Source organism: Wyeomyia smithii, chromosome 2, assembly GCF_029784165.1.
Source record: "Wyeomyia smithii strain HCP4-BCI-WySm-NY-G18 chromosome 2, ASM2978416v1, whole genome shotgun sequence".
NCBI lineage: Eukaryota > Metazoa > Arthropoda > Insecta > Diptera > Culicidae > Wyeomyia > Wyeomyia smithii.
The window spans coordinates 69,734,549-69,758,705 of NC_073695.1; the positions used below are offsets into that span (position 1 = coordinate 69,734,549).

The 24,157-nt window shown below is 37.5% G+C and overlaps 2 protein-coding genes across 3 annotated transcripts; one reads left to right on the forward strand and one right to left on the reverse strand.

The window, feature by feature from the left end:
- Nucleotides 1-1,623: 1,623 nt before the first annotated feature.
- LOC129721059 (vigilin) lies at nucleotides 1,624-16,224 on the forward strand. Of its 2 annotated transcripts, XM_055673178.1 has the most exons (5): nucleotides 1,624-1,647; nucleotides 2,681-2,767; nucleotides 8,799-8,879; nucleotides 9,089-11,311; nucleotides 11,368-16,224. In XM_055673178.1, the coding sequence occupies exons 3-5, from the start codon at nucleotides 8,864-8,866 to the stop codon at nucleotides 12,870-12,872; spliced, it is 3,744 nt and encodes a 1,247-aa protein (XP_055529153.1). In that variant the 5' UTR covers nucleotides 1,624-1,647; nucleotides 2,681-2,767; nucleotides 8,799-8,863; the 3' UTR covers nucleotides 12,873-16,224. The 2 variants fall into 2 exon arrangements, with proteins under 2 accessions (XP_055529153.1, XP_055529154.1); XM_055673179.1 differs by lacking the exon at nucleotides 1,624-1,647 and having other exon boundaries at nucleotides 2,675-2,767; nucleotides 9,092-11,311.
- Nucleotides 16,225-18,865: 2,641 nt separating this feature from the next.
- LOC129724947 (myosin-2 heavy chain-like) lies at nucleotides 18,866-23,539 on the reverse strand. The gene is made up of 13 exons (XM_055680238.1): nucleotides 23,344-23,539; nucleotides 22,994-23,275; nucleotides 22,551-22,932; nucleotides 22,282-22,483; nucleotides 22,072-22,187; nucleotides 20,645-20,948; nucleotides 20,557-20,588; nucleotides 20,178-20,288; nucleotides 19,911-20,114; nucleotides 19,705-19,858; nucleotides 19,548-19,645; nucleotides 19,130-19,488; nucleotides 18,866-19,071 (listed from the first exon to the last, which is right to left on the reverse strand). The coding sequence occupies exons 1-13, from the start codon at nucleotides 23,370-23,372 to the stop codon at nucleotides 18,906-18,908; spliced, it is 2,439 nt and encodes an 812-aa protein (XP_055536213.1). The 5' UTR covers nucleotides 23,373-23,539; the 3' UTR covers nucleotides 18,866-18,905.
- Nucleotides 23,540-24,157: the final 618 nt, after the last annotated feature.

The window sequence follows — 24,157 nt, forward strand, 5'->3', positions numbered from 1 at the left end:
AGGAAAATCGTGCATTGATTCTAAACGGTGTTGAACCGTGGATGATTTTGGATATAGTTTTGATGCTTCAAAAAAGGATTTTTTGTTTGTTGCCATTTCGATTTTTATTTTGTCCTGTCTTGCTCTTTCGGGACAAATTTTGTCAGCAGCTTTGTGATTTCCCTGGCAGTTTACACAAACTGGTTCAGGGATTTTACATTCGTTTTCTGTGTGTCCTTGTCCACAGTTTCCGCAGCGAGGTGTATTTGTTTTACAGGTCTTTTCACGGTGGCCATAGCGCCAACATTTGAAGCAAATTTTTAATGGGAAGATATATGGTTCACGATAGGCGTTTATGCCATAGATTTTGACTGAGTTGGGTAAATTTTCACCTTTAGCGTAGATTTTGATTGAATATGTTGGTTGGAAGTTGTTTTCTGAGATTCTTCTTTTAATTCGTTCAACTTTTTGAATTGAAATATTTCCACTCTCCATATTATTCAAAATTTCGTGTTCCGATAGAGTCGGCGGGACATTTCTTTTCACACCTATGCTTTCTTTAAATCTCGATGGGACAAATACATCGTAACCAAACTGATCTTTTAATAGACTAGAGTTTATTAATTGTTTAGCATCTCGGGGCTTGTCGAATGTTATTTGGAATCGTCCTATTCCTATAGATTTCATTTCTGTGTACCCTTTAACTCCAATGTCATACAGCATCTTCGCGACTCCCATTGGGTGTGGGAATTTTTCTTTAGATTCTGAAGAATTTTGTGTATTTATTCTTTGTTTCTTTTCTATCACGAAAGTTTTGAATGTTGTATTTTTCTCCCAGTCGTCCTGGTATGGGGTATCGCTACTAGTCTTGTCATGTCTGTTCAATTTCTTTTTCGATTTTTTATCTTCTGTCTGTTGTTTGTCAGACTGATTTTCTTTGTCGGTTTTCCTGATTTTATTTTGTTTTTCAGTATCGGTATTCGGGTTTCGGTTATGTTGGAGTTTTCGTTTATCAGTGGCAGTAGTGTTAAGTGTCTCTTCTGGAGGACCATCGTCACTCTTTATGTCGTCTTCCTCCATTGAATCTATTGTTACATTAGAGCGCGATAGCGCTCTTTTCATTAAAAAATTTTCTCTTCCATCGTTCGATCAAAATGGCGGCAGCCACCATTGAGGTCGACAAAAAATACAATGGAAATTGAGTTACTTACTGATTATTTAGTGTATGTTTCTATATGTAATTGACTTAATTATCACACTCTTACTTTATCAATGCAGATTATATAAAACTTTAAAAACTTCGCGATCAATCCTTCGTATTCACAAGCCTGATCTTTAACTACGATCTTGACTGTTCGGTCGTTGGCGAGAGAATGGTGAAGACATTCGGAAAAATGACCTGGCATCCCTGACGTTTATATCGTTTATATGGTTTATATGGAGCTGGCTTGAAAATTCATCCGTTACTGCTAATTTTTTGCATTGCAGTTGAGTTAGACCCTGGCGAGTGGCGAGTTGTCATTCCGCAACCGGTCTGCTGTCAACAGACTCTTGCTATCCCGCTTGCTCATCTTCCACGACAGCAGCAATCTGTCTGTAGAGAGAACGCGGCTAGTAGCCGTATGCTTTTTGCCTTCGTGTCGTAGCTCATTCACTACTTGGGAGTCGGTACGTGTGGTTCTGTTTTGGTTCGGTTCGCTTTTACTTCGGGTGCCCCTTCTGCGTTTCTCATTCTCACTTTTTCACTCCGTGGCAGTGTGGTGTGCTTTCGAAAAAATGAAAAAATCCCGTTTTTTCTACGTTCCCGCAGATTTTGTCGGGTGAAAGTTTGTCCACTAGATGTTCAGTGACACTGTGGTTCTGAAATTGGAAGACAGGGAGTGTTTTTCATCAAGGAAAAGTGTACTTTTTTGGCTGGGCCAGTGAATAATCCGGAAAACCATATTGCAGTGATAAATGGATAGAGCAACCGCAGGAAGAAGCGAAAAAGAAGAAAGCACGGTCGGACTATTCGGCTAGCCGATCGAGCTGGTTGAGCAGTGTTGTCAGTTTGTGTACTTCTAAACTAATAATTTTGTTTACGAATTTGATTAAAATAGTCGGAAATAAATTTATTCGCAGGATGTACATACCATTTTTATGCAGGAAAATCAACGATAGTCACAAACTATCACTGGCTTTTGAATGATTGATTTTGGGGTTTTCTTTTTGTAAATTACCACAATTTGAAGTGACAAAAAATAAATGGTTTCGAGATATGGAATTTGAAATTTTTGCTAATACAACTTGATTCATCCAGTGCAGGAACTACCGTTTAACGTAGAACTGCTTTTTATCACGTTATATTTGGTTTTGTTTAAAACCTAAACTCAGTCTCAGAAACCGATTGAATTGTAAGATATCCCACTCTGCGTTGAAATAGTTGCAAAAATTTTTGTTATTTATATTTGGATTTTAATTATTTTGGCTTTTCGTGTTATCAGGGCAAAGATCTAAAGAATGTTAACATTCAAAAAATGCTTTATTTAAAATAGATAATGAAATCTTTTTGATAAAGTACAAATTAAAACAGGTAACCTGATTCGAATCACACTGCCACGCTAGTTATCAAACGTCCTAAACAACAATTTAAACTACGAAAAGTGTAACTTGTTTAATTTTTTTCTTTCTCTGGCCGCGCACAAAAAAAAACGCATAACAGCAAACGGCAAACCAAGTGCATTCAAGCTGGAGTCTCTAACGAGGACAAATCTCATCTAGACCCGGATCTTTGGCTATATGCAGTACAGTGAGTATAAATCTCTTCTATATATTAAGTGTATCAATCAATTGGTATATATTGCTAATACTAAGAAAAGTTTTTTTTAATTCTGAAGCAATATAAAATGAAGTCATGTACAATTTAATTTAGGTTGTGATAACGGTGTTTCAAGAGTATAAGGCATTGACTAATGTAATATCCATTTAACTCTAGTCGGGAAAATATCAAACTCTGACATCACTGTATTCATAGTGGGCTCTGGAAAGGAACTGTAATGAGACTTGGTACAGTTGTGACGTGTGATCGTTTATGCTACAGTTTTTGTTACCTGTTAAATTTGGATTGAAAAGCTCATAGCTCCAGTCCTACTGGTCAACGTTGACGATATATCAAATAACTGCAGAATATTTTTACACAGCTTTTTCCCACCATACTGAGCAACCGGCAAATGAAAGTGCTTATCCAGGACAGACATTCGTCCTTAATCGAATCGGCTAGACAGAATGATGATCAGTACGTTTCATACGAATGGGAAGTCGCCCTTGTTGGGAAGCAAATGTCTTCTATTGGATCTTGCGAGGTAAAAGACCTCGACTATCACTCATACACTGAAAGCGCTGCGGAACGCAGTACAATACGGCAGGAATTTTGTGGCACATGGAGGTTGGGATATTGCGACTTGCTAATTATTAAGTGCTCATTGGCAACGAAAACCCATGTAGTAAAGATTTTCAATATTAAGACGATGTTAGTCATTATCAGAAAAAGGAACTAAAATTTTTGATTGCCGGTTATTAGTACCAGATTATTCTTATTCGGTGTGGAAGGAAAGAAGCATGCTGTGACACGTTGAAGGTGATTACGTGATGTTTTTATTTTTTCCTTGTGTACCTTTTGCTGCTTCGCAGTTGCCATGCTTCAACGAATATCAGTGTACTTCTTAGTTAGTATTGGTATTGGCCTGAGTTAGCACTCTCGTGTCCGAGGGAACCGGGCTTAGATGAGAAATGATGAAACCAAAACAGAACACGGGAACCGTTATTGGCACCACTTTGCTGCTAGTAATCTGGCCAATCTGATTTAAAGTAAAAAAAAAATGAATTTTTGCAGAATTGTTCGTTACTGTTCAGCAGAATGATGGATCTTGAAGCTTATCAGTTTTGGCAGACGCTATCGTCCTTTCACTATCAGTTTCAAAGGCTGCTTTTGTTATCCGGCAGTCGAACTGTTTTTGGTAAACACATTCAACAGCAAGAGTGACCATTTATGCATGCTTTATCAAGCAAAATGATTGTGACGCTGACTGACATAAACACTTGCAATGAAAATTCTTATATGCATTTCTCTGTAGAGATGCAAACATAACTATATTGTAAATGAGTTCTTCTCGTACAAACAATCGGCTTTTTTATGAGATGTGTGACAGCCACGTAGATAGGTCGATACGTTTAAACCGTACAAGCGTGTAATATTCATTACTTATAGCAATAAATTAAAGATGATTGGGACTAATTCCGATGTGCTTTGCAATAGATATAGTTAAGGGTTGAATTAATAAGTCGAGTTAAGATATAAAGAATAAATTTAGTGATATATCAAATAAGAGATGAAGGTTTACAAGGGTTTGAACAGATTTACGTTGCCTAATAAGGAAGGTTGTTTGACATAAAAAGGCAAAAATAAATCAATGTAAATATGTATGTTCAAAACTTAATACGCAATGATCACGATCTGGAAACAAAAAATAATGAACTTCTCTAATCAAAACACAAACTGCGTAAGGATTTGTGTTAATATCGTTAACTGGTTTATCAGACAAACGAACAAGTAAGGGTGCGTATCTGTGTAGTTGTGCTATGGCGGCTTCTCACTATCGGTGGTTATTTTCGTTTCACACTCTAGCCACATTTTATTCACTGTTCTCTTCCTACATATTCCTAAGCCCGGGTAGATCGCTATTGACTGCGTACTGTGCTTGTTGGTCTACTGATCGAGTGAAACCAAGTCTCTTGTTTTATGCGGCTATTTTTACGTTGATTCCAGAATTTACACGGATTTTGGAATTTACTTATCTTCGCGGATTCAAAAAAATACGCATTTGTTTTAAATTTCTACGTATTTCGTTTGTACAAGACACTGTCTTGTTATTTTCCTCAACAAATTTTAAAAGTTTTTCTAGACAATATTAGTCTAGTCTTTTTCTAGACCATTTTTTATTTATTCATATTAGTCTATTTTTCTCCTTAGTAGAATGAAATATAATTATTATAGAATGGAATTTTAATAAATGATTTATTTTTCAATGAAAAAATATTATGAATTTATCATAACTTCTCCGAGCTAACAGTTTTGCTTGTACCATACAATTTCTCTTTTATGATTTGTCTACCTTTGAAGAACTGTTGAAAAATTTCATTTTTCCAATACGACTATGTTTTTTCAATTTTTTTAATTAAACATTTTACGTTTTAATTAAACAGACACAAAAACGAATTCGACATAAAACTAGCATGTTTTATCGATGGTTTAAATGGTTGGCATTGGTGAATGACATAACAGAATGGCGAAAACCTGATAAATCTAAGTATCAGGCAATTTATTTTTTGATCAGGAATATTAGGGGAAACTAAAAAACAAGCGGGGAAATAGTTATAACCGAGACCCGATTTTTTTCAGCATGAAAAGTTAATACGGGACCTCTACTGTTTGGTTTCATTTTCAATCGAATACTTTTTTCTTTGGGATTTCAAAGCTGGGCTCATCTACGTTGCATTTATTTGTGCTCAATACTGGAAATATTGAGGGGAATTCATTTCAGGTAAAATCGAAATTTTTTTCCACCACCCCACGATAAATTAGCATGTATGCAAAGTTCCGCTAAGCCAAGATATTACGATTGGGTAGTATTTCTCGGTCCTTGCGGGAATCTAAAGTATACGTACATTTCTCTCCACAACAACGCTGCGAAAATCATCAAACATATTTGGCAACAATATGGAAAATTATGACCAATTCTTTGTGTAATACCACTATGCTATTCCAATAAACCAGCGGTTCTCAATCTTTCTTTTTCCGCGTACCCCTTGGCGATTTTTTGCATATCGATTGTACCCCCTTGCTTGAAATTTTCTCGCAGAGTAGGAGAGAGGCAGTGGTAGATAATGTTGTGGTAGTCTAGTTCAGGTTTCAAATGTTTCAGGAGCAAGATTGAACAGAAAATAAAGTATTATAGAGAAAAATTACTTTGTCCGCCATTACTGATTTTTCTTTCGCGTACCCCCTGAAGGCTTTCGAGTACCCCCAGGGGTACGCGTACCCCAGATTGAGAACCGCTTTAATAAACGATCCTTTGCAAGAAACTACAGGGTGGCCACTTAATCGGGAAAACGGGAAATGCGGGAAAAAGTCGGGAATTGAATTACATCGGGAAAAATGCGGGAAAAAGTCGGGAATTTTTTTATTTGATCGGGATTCTGTTACCAAGATTTTTTCAAAGTATTGTGTATGATGCAATTACAAATGATGGAGAAGTTGGAAGTGCAGGACTGCAAGTTGGTTCCTTTAAAGTCACATTTTTCTTCAGCAGTCAATTTTTTACCCAAAAAGTCACTAAACTTACTTTTTTTGACCTTTTGACCTGACAAATGTCTTAGAATAGCATAAAACTTCGAAATCTGTTTTTATCTAAAAAAATTGAATGGCCTCTGTGGGACTCTTCAAGATGGTAAAGCGAATTGGAACCGGGGTCGAAAACCGGAGTTTGGGAATGGAAGTTAGCAGTTTATCGAGAAAACGTTTTTAGTGAGAGATTCAATCATAAATTCTCATATGTACAATAGAAACTGTTTCATTTTCTAAGAGCAATGCAGAATAAGTTTCACTGTACAATCTTACTATCATCACTAGTTGTTAGTAGTTATTTGAATAAACAAATTGAGGATAAAATAGGTGGCACACAGTTCTGATTCTCCACTTTTTCAAATAGATTTTTATTTCAGCTAATCTTTTTGAAAATATATTTGGCGAACTCTAGCGAAACTAGCTACCATTTCCGCTTAGAAACTCAATGCTGGTGGAATTTTGGGTTAGGGACGAACTTGCTATACGGAGCAGTTAATTGAAAAAACATTACAAACTTGCCCCAGAATAGAGCAAACATTATTTTGGAATTTTTTGAAAAACTAATTTTTTTACATATTTCAAATTCGTATTTTTCTGTAAATTACACAATTTGACTGTAGAAAAAACTATTTTTGATGTAAATACAATCAGAAATGTTCTTAGGAAACAGCGCAATCGTTTGCGCGGTTTTTCAAAAAAACATTTTATTTATTTTATTTGCATACGACTTTTTACATTTTTGTTTTGCAACTGATCTTAGGGTATGATGCTGGCCTAACTAGTCAGTCGACATAGGTTCGTGTCTCGGCTCGAGAGAGACTGTTATTGTCTGCAGGATCGTAGCGCTAGCCCTGCAATCGCCCCGTGCACTAAACAGCTGGCTGCTAAATCTGTGGCCAATAAACAAAAATACTTTGAATATTCTAAAAGCCAAAATAATTAGGTTGATTGGTGTAATGTTTCCGGCAAAGCTGTAGATGGTAGTTCTATTTAAAAAAATTGATTGAAGATCTCAAAAAGCTTAGTTGCCAAATGCTACAACGTTGATTATTTGAACACGGAAGAAGTTAAAATTTCTGAAGATTTTTTTTCGAAACCAGAACGATTTGTTTGATTGGTGCGGTGTTTTCGGCAAAATTCTTGGCAGTAGTTGAGTATTAAAAATATTCAAAATTAAACATTTCAAAAAGCTGATTTTTGAAAAATATTATATTTTTATAAGCTGCATAATGTAAATTGCATATTGATGATCATGGAGAAATAAAAACTAAAAATTCTTTAAAAAAAATCCTAATAAAAAGGATTGGGAAAATTTCAAGAAACATTTTTTTTCTTGAAGTTTGAAAGAAATTAAAAATAAATTTGTTTCCTTTTTAACGGTTTCTGCAAGACGTGTTCGTGCAGTAAAAGAGTTTTAATTTGAAAAATAATAATTTAAGATCTTTTGTCTGTTATTTTTTTAAAATTCGAAATCACCTATTTTGAAATGTTAGTCCCCAATATCATTTTTTTATCAGCTTGACCATTTTGAATGCTGAATGTAAACAAGTTGAAGATGTTGGCAGATGTCCAGAGAGATGCAACTTTGGTGGACTAGCGAATCAAAATGCTGAAATTCACTTTCGAAAAGTTTTGAATCTATGTAACGCGTGACAAACGAAATACAGTTAAATCGCAGTGTTTTTCCTGAACGTAAAATAACATTATCTTTAATTTGGAAAAAAAAAACGCAAATCCATCAAAATCCAATATTCTTTTTACTTTTAGGTTAAGTAGTTTTATGTTCACCCTTAACTTCCCATGACTTTTTCCGATGATTTGAACAACGGAAAAAAATTGTACGCAGAGTGCTGTTTTGTTTGTTGTTGTTCCCCTAATAGGTTGTTATGCGTTGAATAAAAACGGTGCTTATATCATATTTTAAGAAGACAGACAGCACAAAATAGCTAACTCGGTTATTGATCGCTTAATGGAAGGTTTGCAAATTTGAGAAAATCGCAAAAATTATATTTACCCTGTGGAAAGGCAAAAGATGCATTTTATGTAACTAATCAACTGTTTGTGTAGAATGTCCCGAGCAAATTCGGTAAAACTGATATGCGATATTACTTCCAATTTAAGGTTCAACCGTCGATAGAACATAACCTAGTTACCGTTTTTGACAATCGGGAATTTCTTGCAATCATGCGGGAAAAAGTCGGGAAAAATGCGGGAACTCGAAAATGTAAAATGAGTGGCCACCCTGAAACTAGTTCTTATGATAATCAACACAATCATTACATAGACTTTCACTACACCGAAGTTAGTTACCATTTTCTAATTTAAAGTATTACAAATGTAACTTCAAAAAATTTGTAAAATTTGCCATTTCGAAAAATGATTTAATTATTATAAATCCATTTACACCATGTTTAATGTTTATTTTCTCTTCCAACAGTGGTACTGTAAAGACTTGCTACGAATCAGGACTTTTCTTTTCAAGCAGTAAAACAAGCAGCAGTGATGGAGGATTCAGCAGGTAAATGAAAACCAATGTTCTTATAACTAGATTCACTATCATAAAAGGGTAAAAAAGAATGAAAGACCAGTTCAAAATTAGGAGTTGGACACAATTTAGATTCTATTCATTTTGTTCAATTTTCTACTCCGCCATTATCACATTTTAACCATTGCATTGTTTAGCCTACAATATTAGTAACAATATTTCTTATTATTTCCTAATTCTAGTAGTTGATCAGCAACCTACCAACTCCGCATATGAGCACCACGTCGTTCAGGTTGCTCCGACCCCGTGCTACGATGATCTGTTCCCGGCCCTACCGGAAAGTGCTCCACCGCGTTTCAATAACCAAACTATTCTGCCTGCTACGCAAAACATGCGTGTCGGTAGTTCGGTTGTTACCCAGGTCTTTATTGTGCCGTCGGGAGAGCGCAAGTACGATTCGGACAAGTTTGGTGAGGGAGAATCATTGCGCACCTGCCAAAACATCATGAAGGAAACCAACGCCCATATTGAAATTTCGAGTGGCAAGGACCAATCGTTGACTTTTTTGGTGACTGGTAAACCGAACGAGGTGATCGAAGCTCGCCGCAAGATTCTGGTGCATTTCCAGACTCAGGCGAGCAAGTCGATCAGTATTCCGCGGGAACATCACCGCTGGATTCTCGGTAAAAAGGGTGAAAAATTGCGTGAGCTGGAGAAGATCACCGCTACCAAGATCAATGTGCCACGTATTTCCGATGAATCGGATATCATAACGATTTCCGGTACTAAGGAAGGCATCGAGAAGGCCGAGCATGAAATTCGAACCACTTCGGATGAGCAATCACGCAAAGCTTTCGAACGGGTCAATATCCCGAAGATCTACCATCCTTTTATTATGGGGCCGCAAAATGAAAACGTCAATAAGATGATGGAGGAAACCGGCGCAAAGATCAACATCCCGCCGCCATCGGTGCAGAAAGACGAAATCATTATAACCGGCGAAAAAGAAGGTGTCCTGCAAGCAAAGGAGCGCATTGAAGCCATTAGCAAGGAGATGGAAAAAAAGTGCACCAGTGTTGGTGTGGAGGTTCCCCGTGCTCAGCACAAGTACATTGTTGGACCTAAAGGTGCTACCATCCAGGAGATTCTGGCGATGACTGGCGTTTCAGTGGAGATGCCTGCAAGCGATGCCCCAAATGATACCATCACTCTGCGTGGCCCGCAGGACAAGCTCGGCAATGCTCTGAGTGTCGTGTACCAGAAGGCAAACTCTGTTCGCACTACGACACTGGAGTGTCCTCAATGGATCCATAAGTACATCATTGGACGAGAGGGTGGCCATATTAAGGAATTCACCGCTCAATATCCGAATGTGCACGTGGAATTCAATGAGGACAGGATCAAAATTGAAGGCCCCCCAGAGCAGGTGGAGGCATCCTCGGAGGCGTTGGAGAAAATGGTCAACGATCTAACTGCGCGTCTCACTTTCGCTGAATTGGTGGTGGATCCGATCTACTGCAAGCATATTATCGGTAAGAACGGAGCCAACATTAATAGGATGAAGGACGAATACGAGGTGCTGATCAACATCGACGAGAAGGACTTGAAACCGATCCGTATCGAGGGACCGGCCGTCGGCGTTGAAAGGGCCAAGCAGGAGCTGCTTGATAAGATAGCGAAATTGGAAAACGAAAAGGAAGAGTCCATCGTAATCGATCATCGTCTGTTCAAGACCATTATCGGTGCGAAGGGCGAAACGATTCGGGAGATCCGTGATAAGCACAACCAGGTGCAGATCGTCTTCCCAGGGCCGAATGATAAGTCGGATATTGTTAAAATCCGCGGCCCTCGTGACGATGTTGACAAGTGTCATAAATACTTGACCAAGTATGTAAAGGAATTACAGAAAAGTTCCTTTGTAATGGAAGTGCCAATTTTCAAGCAATTCCACAAGTACATTATTGGCAAGGGTGGAGCGAACATCAAGAAGATCCGGGATGAAACTCAAACCAAGATAGATCTTCCGGCCGAGGGTGATAAAAACGAGGTAATCCTCATTACCGGTAAAAAAGAGAACGTAAAAGATGCTCGTGATCGCATTCAAAAAATTCAAGAAGAGCTTGCCAACATCATCACCGAGGAGATCCAGATCCCTCCGAAGTACTACAATTCACTAATTGGATCGGGTGGCAAGTTAATTTCGTCAATAATGGAGGAATGTGGTGGGGTTTCCATCAAGTTTCCTAGCCCGGAATCCAAGAGCGATAAGGTGGCTATCCGCGGTCCGAAGGACGATGTAGAACGTGCTAAGCAACAACTGGTTGAATTGACAAACGAGAAAGAACTTTCTTCGTACACTGCCGAGGTGCGTGCCAATCCGCAACACCATAAGTTCCTCATCGGCAAGAACGGCGCTTCCATTAAGAAGATCCGGGATCTTACCGGAGCCAGAATTATTTTCCCAGGTAAGATGCAAATATACGATAGTCGAGTTAGTTATAATTGTTTGTTGTTGTTTTAGGTAACAACGACGATGACAAAGAAGTCATAACAATTATTGGCAAAAAGGAAGGCGTTGAAGAGGCCAAATCTCAGTTGGAAGCGATTATCAAGAATATTGACAACATTGTAGAGGATGAAATAAGTGTGGAGCCGAGACACCACAAACATTTTGTTGCGCGCCGTGGGGAGGTGTTGCATCGCATTCAGGAAGAGTGCGGAGGGGTAATGATATCTTTTCCTCGCTCTGGTATCGACAGCGATCGTGTGACATTGAAGGGTGCCAAAGATTGCATTGAGGCGGCCAAGTCGCGCATCTTGGAAATTGTAGACGAATTGGTGCAGATGGTTACGATTGAGTGCATCATTCCAGCTCGTCATCACCGTATTGTGATGGGAAAAGGGGGCTCAAAAGTGCAGGGAGTGACAGCCGAATTTGATGTCAACATCAAATTCCCAGAACGTGACGCGCAGGAAATGGTCGTTGATGCACAAATGTCGAATGGAGATGTCAATGGTGGTGAACCAATCAAGACTACCGACATTATACGAATCAGTGGTCGCCAAGATAAGTGCGAGAAGGCAAAGGAAGCTCTACTAGCGCTCGTTCCGATTACGGAAGAAATCAATGTTCCGTTTGATCTTCACCGTTCATTGATTGGTCAGAAGGGCCGCGATGTTAGGGAGTTGATGAATACTTATGATGTGCACATTGAATTATCTCCTCAAGATCAGAAATTGGACGTTATAAAGGTAACAGGAGCAAAAGCCTGTATTGACGAAGCTAAAATTGCAATTGCCAGGCGTATTGAGGAATTGGAAGCTGACCGTAAAGATCGTGAATTGCGTTCGCATGAAGTTAAGGTCGAAATCGACCCAGAGTATCATCCAAAAATCATCGGCCGTCGTGGGGCCGTTGTTAATAAAATTCGTGCTACTCATGGAGTGCAGATTTCTTTTCCGAAGCAGGATGATCCTTGCAATAATATTATTACCATTCAAGGCTACGAAGCAAATGCAATTGCTGCCAGGGATGAGATTCTGGGAATTGTCGGTGAGCTTAGTTCGATGTATCGCGAAGAAGTTTCAATTGATGAGCGTGTCCATCGTCGTTTCATTGGATTCAAGGGACGCCGCGTTCGTGAGATCAAGGAAATGTTCAAAGTAGAAATCAGTTTCCCTCGTCCGGAAGATCCGGATCAATCAATTATAGTGATTGCTGGTAACAATCAGGATGACGTGGAAGCTTGTCGCGATCATTTGCTCAATTTAGAGGAGGAATTTTTACAGGATGTGGTTACAGCGGTTCCTACCCAGCAGACCACATTCACGCAAATCCTGGAGGATTCGATGAGCAACAATCAGGGTCGCCCGAAGCACGGATTTGTTGTACAAGGCGCTCCATGGCAACGCAAGACTCCGAACACTCAGTCACAGGAAGATTTCCCTGATTTTGGTTTAGGTGCAGCCCCAGCTGAACCGGCCCCACAAGCACCAATAGCTTCCGCCTGGAACGCGCGCCACTAAGTCTGTTGTCCATCTCACGGCGTTACAGCAGTTATTTTCACAGATAGATAGAGGAAGCGCAACAGCGAGAGATACATAAATCGAGAGAAAGAGAGTTTTCCTCCCAAGTTTGCAATAGCAGTGCCCGGTTTTGTGTTTACTTTGTTTGTTTAGTCAGAACACATTTATTAAATTCTATCAGACTGGCATTTTGATCTCTCGCTCTCACGATCTAAAGACATACTCTGCGTTATATACATCAATATCAGGCAGTTTCAACAAATTTACATTGTGCGAACTATCTTTATGATACTAGAACAAATATTACTGTTTTTTTTTATTATTATATTATGTTTGGTTCTATGTTTCTTTGTTCTGTCGCCATTCAGGAGCCACACGTAGGAAAAAAAAAATACTGCGTGAATACAAGATTAGTGCAAATTATTGTACATAAAATTGCGGAGGAAATATAATTTTTGCTTCTAGAAACGAAAAGAACGCAACATCCGTATTGATGTGTTTTAAGATTTGTTTTATTGCACACACTATAAACAACAGTTTCGTTAGGACTTCGTGTTGTAAACACACATGGGAAAGACCATCCTCGGAAAATATACATTCAGTTTCACTCCAGGTTATGCTACACACATACGACGTTACACGTGGTGGAATAATACATACCAATTATCAATTACACGAGCAAACGATAAGTTACGGTGAATATTATGAAAGATCAGGTTGGAGTTATGTCTAATTGCTTGACGAATTTGAGAAAAAAATGAACACCTACATTAATGAATGGCACATCCAGCGTACATACAATATGTTTGTACGATTTTCACCGGTTACACCTCAGACAAATAGAAATATTTTACTGTATGCCTCCAATAAAGCAAGCTAAATTGTTGCTAGTAGTGAAATTTTTTTTGGACTACGTTACTTGATCGTCTAGGTTGATTAGGTGCATGTACCCTCAGTTCAATCATTCAATTAGAGCCTGCGGACATATTTCAATACTAAGGGAATTAGGTTTGATTTATTTATTTCTTGACAATCATATATTTTGTGAGTATCGAACGCTGGTGCGTATCATATTTGGGAAAAAGCAATTTTGAAAATTCCAAATGATGGAATGGTTTTCTTTAGACATTAAAGTAAAAAACTCGCTAGGAAATAGACACCTAATTGTGTGCTATGCAGTATTGGAAATTCTAATTTTTTTATTTTATTTTGAATAATGTAAACGAATAATGTTAATGGAGTATCGTATCAAAATTGGCATAGTACGAAGGTGGCTAAATTCGTAAAAAGTCATTACCCTCAATAATCTAACAGAAATGAAAGCATCATCTAGATGACACAGTGACAGATATCGATTTTTATCAACTGAGCTGCTTTCCGGAAGGTAAGCAGATTTACATTAATTTTAATACCGTGCGGCGCTCTAATTCCGTGCTTTTCGTATCAAAATGTGAAAAATATCAAATCTAAGATGTTTCAAAAGATATTTTTGAATGTGATTGTGCTGTATGTTCAAACATACTTTTTGAAACATCTTTTTATATTTGACATATTTTCACATTTTGTGTGCACGGAATAAGAAGCCGCATGGTGACATACAAAAATATTAACTCAACTGAGTTGACATCCGGCATATTATTGATATTATTATAGAATGTTTGAATCAAAAGTATGACCAGGTGCTACATTTTGCAGTTAGAATTCAACATTGGAAAACGAATTGATTTCATATGTCGAATGAAAAATATGGTGGGCACACTACCGAGTATAACAATACTTGGGACTGTTCAATTGAATTTTTGTTCTTGTTTTTCTTGACAATATAACTTTTATTTGATGAAAGTCGGGTAAAACCTCACGTATTACGAAGATTTTGCAATGGTTAATCGGACTACGCTTGACATACGATTTACTACAAACCAACGCTAGCGGAAACTGTTAAGATTTGAATGATCAACGATGCCTCCGCCTCAGCAGTATATCTTCGAGACATGCCGCTTTGGAGACACGCGACCATCCAAATTACAATATGATTCCTTTCTCACTGCTGCTGCTGTTTGATAATGGGTTTTGAGAGAAATACATCCTCTAGTCCGACCACTCTATCATAAAAGGAAATTGACCCCCCAACGCTCATACTCTAAACGGATATCGGTTCGGAATTGTGAAGACCGGAGACAAGCGTAGATCGTAAGGACATTTAAAAAAAAGTAGTAGCTTCCAAAGAATAGGAATGAAGATTGAAAAATTACGAAAAAATGGAGTGAAAACAGTATATTATGCAACACCCGTTAACTGTATTACTGTATACATAAAACAAATAAAAAATAGGTGAACACTTTTTTATACCGTGAGCCAATGTCTGTCGGTGAGGTAAAGAATCACAATCAAGTTTCAAACATTAGTTTTGAAGAGCAATAATTTTACTACACACCTTTGGTGCATTAACCGAAGCATTTACATACTCACTTACACTCTGTACGTACACTTAAACTGCTCAATCTATGTACGCTTTTGAACATCAACCGAAGTAAGTAAAAGAATAACAGAAATACAACACCCACACGAAAACATTCAAAAAAGCAGTTTGCGAACCTGTTCAATTGTTGCAGAACCAATCGAAACGAAACTGATATTAGGTAATATAAAGCAGATTGTTTATATCTAGTTTCTGTTCGTTTAAGTGTTTACTAAATAAACAAAAAAAGCAAAAAGTAATAACGCGGCACACGCAACAACTGATAACAAAAGTGCAAACAAGAAAAACCGGAACTGTAGAACTTCTTGATTGATTTTTTTACAGTGAAATAAAAAAAATCGTCTATATATTTTTTGATAATCAAGAATAGTGAATGTATAAACATTGACGAAGAATTATTTTTCTATTTTTTAAACAATAATTATAGTATACAACTAGTTTGATCCTAAGAAAAGTAAAAAAACAAGCCACAGAAACGAAGCATAAAGCGGAGGAACAATAAATATTGTGCTAAAAACGCAAAAGTTTGAGGAGCAGTTACTGGAGACGATTTAGATTATACACTCATCAAACTAAAAAATATACATAATAATTATAGTTATATACATAATCGGAGATAGAAGGAACTACAAACTACATGGCTACCGTTTTTTTGTAGGATCGCAGTTGGCAATGAGAGTGCAAATGTGAGCAAAAAAAAGTTAGGAAGGAAAGCGAACAGTCAGTCAGACATAATTTAAGGAGTGAACTCTATTAACCTTTTTGCTGTGTAACATCGATGATGGAGAGAATTAATAAAACTTATTACATTTTCCGTAATTGTTTAAAAAACGTTTTTGGTGCGTTTAATGAGTTTAAATTTAAATTCTTCAACCAGTGTGTTTTCTTTTATTTTTGAGAAAGCTTGAGTTTCGTTATCGCCAAATTGAAGGTATTTTTTCTATCGTTAATTTATTATTTTGATATCAGATTCTGAGTTTAATCACACGTTATCAGAAAAATAATCATAATTTTTTATAGAAGACTAAAATTACATGAAAGCTTTTATATTTTCGCTTAGGTGATTTTTCCTAATGCAAAAGCCTGTTTGTAAAATAAAAATAAGTTACGTTTTGTATAAATTGGTGGACTAATATTGTATTAGGTGTTGGAATTAATTCATTGCTTTGTACAAAAGATAAGGAATTGACTTATCGAATGAAAATCTTGAATGATAAGTTTTGTTTCACTCGTTATATTCACCAGACATCGCTTTATTTTCATGACAAATAAGGCCGTTACAAATTTTATTTTCATTTTATGTCACCCCCCCCCCCCCCCCTTCAAAAATCTTGAATATTGGAAGGGGAAGAAAAAAAAGCTCAAACCGTTTTGTTCATTTTATTGGTTTTCCGACAGAATAAATGCTTTATTTAGCAACCAACAAGTCCAGTGACAGCGAGAGTTTCGTCCAAAGGCAAGCGAAATAAATAATAATAATAATAAAGTGTTATTTTTTAACATTTATTTGAGTGCAAGTTACAAACGTCATAACTTGCACACAAACTTTGATCAAAGATATTTCTTTTTTTTTAATTTTTTTATTTTGATTTTTTTTTTGACTTTGATAACCTTGGACATAAAAAGAATTCGAAATTTGTATCAGCCTAATCAAAAAATGGGAAAAAAACGCAACGAATTGATTCCAGCCTATCATAGCTATACGTCACGTTTCAAAATATATTCAAGTGGTCGTACTGGGAGGAGTAAAAATAACAGCTTCTCATAAAAAAGAGATTAAAAAGCGAACAAATAATTGGTGCACACCATTAGTAAACCACAGTTTCCGTCAATTTTGTTTCACTGCAAACTTAGCACTGTTCAATTGTTGCAGAACCAATTGAAACGAAACTGATATTAGGTAATATAAAGCAGATTTTTTATATCCAGTTTCTGTTCGCTTTTTTTTCTAATGCCAAATCGAACACTTGCAAAAATACTATTAGAAATTAGCGCTGCGAATGAGCGGTATGGGAGTATGGGACCTACTAGATCATATATTTATTTTCGTTCGTAACCATTCGCGAAAACGTTAATAATACTTGTCGACAAAAGAGAAAAAATGCGGCCCTTAAGCTCAAAATAGTCCTAGGAAGATTATAGTTTTTAAATCATTCTTGTGAATTTTGGAACCCCTAGCGTATGCGGAGGTGCGTCAGAGTGTCGCATAGTAATTGCTCGCTGGGTTCGTCGCTTCAACGTTATGTTCACCAGAAAACTCATTTAAGTCTCTGAATAAGTTATTTGTTCTAGGGGTACCAAAATTCACAACACCAGTTAAAAAGCTATAATCTTTCCTTTTTTTCAGTTTGAAGCTCAGTTTGAGTTTGAGGAATGCCCTGTATGGCTCTAGGATTCTTGAATAAGAACCGTGAGTGGGAATCCTCCGGATCGTGTTTGTGATTCCTTTCACGATTCCGTCACCGAGTTAAAGGTATCCTGGGGATTCTTACTCAGGATTCTCTGCGTGTTAGTAAGGGTAGTCATGCTTTTGAGTTCTTTCTTCGTTTTATTCATATTTCGTCACGATTCACCGGGAAAACCGACTTGACCATCATTTTCAGCCGCTGCCAATGTGTCTGCCTGCAGCTCGGAGACCAGTGGATGGGACTGTCGCTAGACATGTATGTATGTTCATGTTCGCCAGGTACTTTTTCACTGTTTGGCCGGTTGCCCTGACCTCCCGGCCAAGCGCACGCAGCGATGTAACCACTTTTCCGTTAGTCTTCCTCTTCAGCGTCCTTTAGGGCTTCTTGTCGCTCAGGGTCGTCGGTCGTCCGGAACCGGGCTTTCCCTCGATACTCTGATTGTTGTCCAGTAGTGCCAAGATGTTGTAGATGCCGAAACGGGCACACCCGCCGTTCACAAAGGGCCGCACTATTCCCGTTTTAGACGCGGCGGTAGTTGTTTGAACGCGCACACTTCTGAACGGAGAAGCTTCATTGTTTTCGCCATAACGGTCAGAATTCGACAGATGGAGCTGTCAATTTTTTTCTGCTCACTCATGGGTTACTACGATTGATGCTGAATGGGTAGTTGCGTCAGTGCGTGTGAAACTAAACCCATGAAAAATCGACAATTTTTGTCCATTTTTTTAATGCAAACGTTAAAGCCAAAGCTGTGTTTACCATTGTTATTAAGCTCATTCGAAATACGGTATACTAGGTTTTAATTCATTCGAACTCGTCTGTTTGTACGAATGTCAGATACGGTCGAAAACAAAAAACACAATGGTTTTATATTTCACCAATAAACTAGCAATTCACTTTTACATAATTGTAAAGAAGAAATGTGGCAATACAATCAAAACCTCTCATTTAGTGAAGTGGTAAAAAAGGGTGGTAGTAAATAATGACGGCACTACTGTGCAATTTTTCGAAACTTTCCAGGAAACTTTGTATCCAGTTTTTTTGTATCATAAACCTTTAAAATAAAGCCTTAATTTTTTTTGTATGTTATTGAGTTTTTTCAGATTCTTTATGCTACGGAAAGGGAAGATGAAAAAGTTGATTTGGTTATTTTTCACAAAATTTATGTATTAGTAAATTTATGCCTTCCAATTTCACGAACAACGTTCCGACTTCTTCAGTAGGATCCCGTATACTGTATACCGTAGTTTCTATCACTTTTGAATCCACGGCTAATCCCCGTATCTCGCTTCCCAGTCTGATGGTTGCATATCTGAAATACGGTAACTTATTGGCTTTTCGTATGATTTTTCATCGATTCTCAATTATACCCAACTTCAGAATATGTTGGCTCTTGCTCGTGGATCACCACGAATTTTAGAACATCATTTCCGTTTGTTGCAAACATTTCACGTAGCATTTTTTGCCGATTAGTATGCTTATGCACATTCAGATCGAATTCCATCGAATGGTCAAAACGATACTCTAGTTGTTCAGTGGAATTTTCGTTGGAGAGCATGAGCTTGCAGGAGCGTGTTTCCAACATATGCCCCTTTAAGTCTAGGAATCCGACAAGCTCAACGTAAAAGTTTAGCACGTTTTGCAATATCAACTTTTTGTATGCTTCTTTTTTCCAACGAATCATCTGGATGGTAAGAACTATACGTTCTGCAGGGATATTGTTTGATGGCTGTAAATTGAAAAATGAAAGCATTGAATGAAGATTTGACACTCTAGTCGGACACTCACCCTTAAAAATTCTGAAATACGCTTTCGATTTTCGCTCGCAGGTCCCAAACCAAAATATTCGGCATAATTCTGTTGCACTTCATCCAGCGTAGAAATATCTTCATCATGAAAAAAACATCGTGAAGTGAAATATGTTACTCATAGGCGAGAAAAATACCTGAATCTTTATTTTGGGCAGAAGCAGTATCGGAAATATCGGCTTGAAATGATATCCTTTTTTTATCGAATGATGATGTTGGTGATGCGGTTGCTATCGAATCTTGAGCTGAAGTATTTTGTGTTACCCGTAGGTCGTAATTCTCAAACGTTCCCTACGAGCTTCAACTTTGAAATAAACAACAAGAAATATAATTCAGAATGTACCTTCAAGTTTGATGTAATTTGTTCAATTTTGTTGGAAATCAGCAGGGCAGTGTTATCAGTTTTCGTTGGTCTTTTTGAATTGTGCTCCAGCAATTCAATTTTGTTCATAACTTGACTGATGCGAACATGCTTTTGAGAATTACGTCGACTATCGGATTCGTTTTCACTGATTGAGTGAGACCTTTTCGCTACTGAGAAGCGTTGCTTGAATAGAAACTTGACATAAACAAAAACTAAATCTGTTTTAAAAAATTCTATCTTAGGTACCTCTAGACGTGGCGAAGAAACTGGTTTTGAGTGCGGAATTAGTTTGTTTTCATCTATAACAGCCACGTGTTGTTGACTTTCCGTTTGAGTGCCAATTTCATTACAAATTGTCTATTGTGAGAAAAAAGTGTTAGATGAATCTGATATGTATAAAATATATTATTTCAGTAAATACGAAAAGATCCTCTTTGTAGAAGTGGCATGGAAGAAACCATTATTCGCATGTGATCAAGAAATAAATAGAGCGTTTCAATTTTGCTAGTTTGTTTTGGTAACATTTTAGGTGATTTACGGCTATTATAAGCAAGTGTGAAAATAATCTACAATTTTTCAAAAACGGAAAGGACGATTCTACACTTTGTGAACTCTTTCAACATACCACCGTAGCACAGGTTTCTTTTGCTGGTAACGCTGAAATAGCGATAATAGTGGAGAATTATGTTGAACATAACGTTAATATTTCATACCTTCCAAGTTTTTGAAACGTTTCTCTAGAACCGTTTTTTCTTCAGCCAACACTTCATTCTCCGTACGTAATCCCTCCAGTAGAACCGACAGTGTATCATTATCCTGCTGCAATGATTTCAATTTCTCCAACATTTCCTTCTGAGCACTTTTGGCCACTGATTCCTCCTCCTTCAGCAGGTCGATTTGTCTAGCAAGATCCTCGTTGTGCTTGCGGAGTTCTTCAAGTTGGAACCGTAAAACTTTGTTTTCATCAATGATCTTAGCCAAACCTTCTTGCTGACGCTTCAAAAAATCACGTTCGATCTAAAAAGAATCGGAAACGGTGATTCGTTCACTTGTTTAAAAGCAAAGCCTTAAAAGAGTGTTCTACATTCCGATTCGGAACTCGACCTTCTGTTTCTATACACAGACTTCGCAGCCAACTGTTTTAGTGTCCAAGACAATTGCGGGGTTAGCACTACGATCAGGCTTGTAAACGGTCACCATTTTCATTTGATCTCGCTTCCTTAGCGTGCGTCACAGTCGGCTTTCGCTCGTAAATGTAAAATAACCAAACCATCGCCGCTTGGCTCACAAAAAGAAAAGGATAGTCAAACGACATTCGCGTATCAAAGAGATGCACACTGTCAATCGTTTAGCGATGTTATTTCGGCCTATTTCTGTCTACTTCGTTCATTTATGTTAAGAAATATTATTACAAGATCAATAATATAAATAATTTCCAGAATACACGCACTCAACGTGCGTAATTCTCATTTCTAGAAAAAATGTCAAAATACGTTTGAGGAAAAAAACGTCGTGATGGCGATACTCATTTGACATGTTTGTTTAAGAATGTATTCAGACAGCGAGCCTTGGTGGCGTCAGAGGAAGAAGAAGACGATTATCGCAGTGAAAAGTGGTTCTACCGTGACCATTTCGAAGCCTGACTACGATCCTCTACTGACACTAACAGTCTCTCCTGAGCCGGGACTCGTACCTATGACGATTGGCTTATTAGGTCAGCATCATACCTCAAGACCAGCTGTCACTTGTTATGCATTTTGTTGTGCAAACAAACAGATATATTTTCTATCATATTCATTGTAGGTTAATTTTTTTTATATTATCTTTAAATGTTCCTACATAGAAAATAAATCTGTTGATAAATTGCAACAAAAGTGTTTTCAATGAATATTGGAAATCTTTGGTTATATATTATGTCATCTTCAACTATATGTTTTCACATTTTCTTTGGAGGCTCCAAATATTTGAGTCTATGTTATAGATAATTTACTTTCACTCATTTTGTTGTTAGAGCTCGCTGTGGCTTCACAAAAGGAAAAAAATAGATTTGTTTCTAGATGACCGGGACATTTAACTCAAGAAGCATTTTTTGCAAAGTCTCCGCGCTAACGCTAGCAACAGTGTAGTAAAAAAAAGTTACCTCTACTTCCGACATATGTTCCTTCAATTTCTCAATGTTCTTTTTCAGCCGCTCGCACTCATCAAACAGTTCGGTATTTTTGTCCTTCTCCTTGCGAACTTGCGCTTCGAGCTCGGCTGAAATTTAAATCCACCCTCGATTAACGCTGTCGGTAAAAACATGTTTTCGATTGCCCACTGCCCCCAGCACAAAAAATCTTTACAAACTTACTCTGCTTAGTCAACTCTGCTTCCACTGCACGTTTTTCCGCCTCCTGCTGACGCTGCATTTGCTGGTGCATGTCCTCCAACTGACGCGTCAGGTTAATTACCTCCATATTTTCTGCAGCATTTCGGCGCATTATCTCGTAGGACAGCTTTTCCTCTAGCTGACGTGAAAGCAAAGCATTTTTCTCCATTTCGTGTTGGATTTCCTGTTGTTTGAATTTTTTCTTCATTCTAGTTAATATTTTTCTAACAATTGAATACTGAACAATTTACCTTATTCAAAAGCTTGATGTTCATTTTCATTTTTACAAATTCTGTCTCGTTAGCTGTTTTCTCGGCTTTCATCGTTTCACAACTATCACAAAGTTTCTGAACCCTTCCGCTAGTTTTGCTAGAAGATTGTTCTTCTTCAGTTGAAGAATCTTCCCTTCGGTCGTCGTCGTCGTCGGCATCATAAAACCGATCATTACGTTTCCCATCTTCGTTGGAGGCTGAAGACGATCTCGTTGTGGTGTCCTCTTTCACCAGTCTAGTGTTTTGTGGTTTCTTTTTACATCGCCCTTGTTTAGTGAGAATCTCCGTACTTTGATTTATTCGTAATGCTTCCAGCTTTTCATGTAACTCCCGTCGCTGAATTTCCAAGAAATGCAGCTTACTAGAAAAGAGGTTGAGGTATCAAAACATAGCGTAATTAAAAAAAATGAACATTATTTAACCTCTGACTGCTATGCATATCCGATTGAGATTTAGTGTTTTTGCTACTCTCGCTGGACAGCCTCAATAGTTTGGCCTTGAGCTTTTTCACTTGCAGTTCCTGCTCCTGGAAGCGCTTCTTCATGGTAAAATTTTCGTCGCAAAGATTGATATATTTATCCTCTAGTTCTTTCCGCGTCAGCTTCGACACCATCAAACGATGATTTATGAGGTGCCTCTGGCACATATCCATCGGAACACGATAATTCTCTGCATACGGGGACGAGCTGACAGGTCTCCTGTTTCTGTATGCAGAAATACAAGAATAAAAATTTAATACACACGCAATGCGACAAATTGAACAAGCACTTACCCACTCGGACCAGCACTATCCTTACCCATTATAAGGAATTGAAATGGTTAAAAATTCTGCTGTCCAATTCTACAGTTTTTAAGAATTACCGATGAACTTTGACAAGAACTTTGACAATGTTGTTGATGTTTTTTTCCTCGTTGCCATGGGCAACCGAAATAACAATCAAAACATTGGCGCGATACGTGTACTTACCTGAGGTGAATCATCACGGTGTCTTGAAATACTCAGGAAGAATCATGTGCATAGCATAAAAAACGTTATGTTGCGCATCGGCAGCATAGGCGTTTTACAGATACCTAACCACTGGGATTTAGAAAAATATAAATATTTTCTTTATCCTGCCTCAACGATTCAATTTGAAACTAAACGAAAAGGTGGGTGCTTGAAATGAAAAACGTTTTAAATTGAATATCGATGTCGGTTTCGTAGATTGCTTTTTGTTCTAGAAAGTGTCGATTTAGATTGGCACCCCAGCAAACCAGATGTCGTATAAGGATGTTAATTCTAAATCGTTCAAATGTTCATGTATAGTTTGAAATTACATAAGATACAACATTAAATTTGTTTGTATCGTATAAAATTTAAATCCTATAAAACGCAATATAAGGTTATATATGAAGCAATTTAACGCCTCATAAAAAATTGTAAAATGCGTCATTCCTCTTAGTCGTATAGAATGCAATTTGAAGTTTCAAATGAGGCCATTTAAGATAGCCTGCGAAATTATACAAAATCGTAACCAATTTTTTTCACAATGTATGTATATGGCCTCCAGATTTGTACACATAGGCGCATTTCATGCATCTTATAT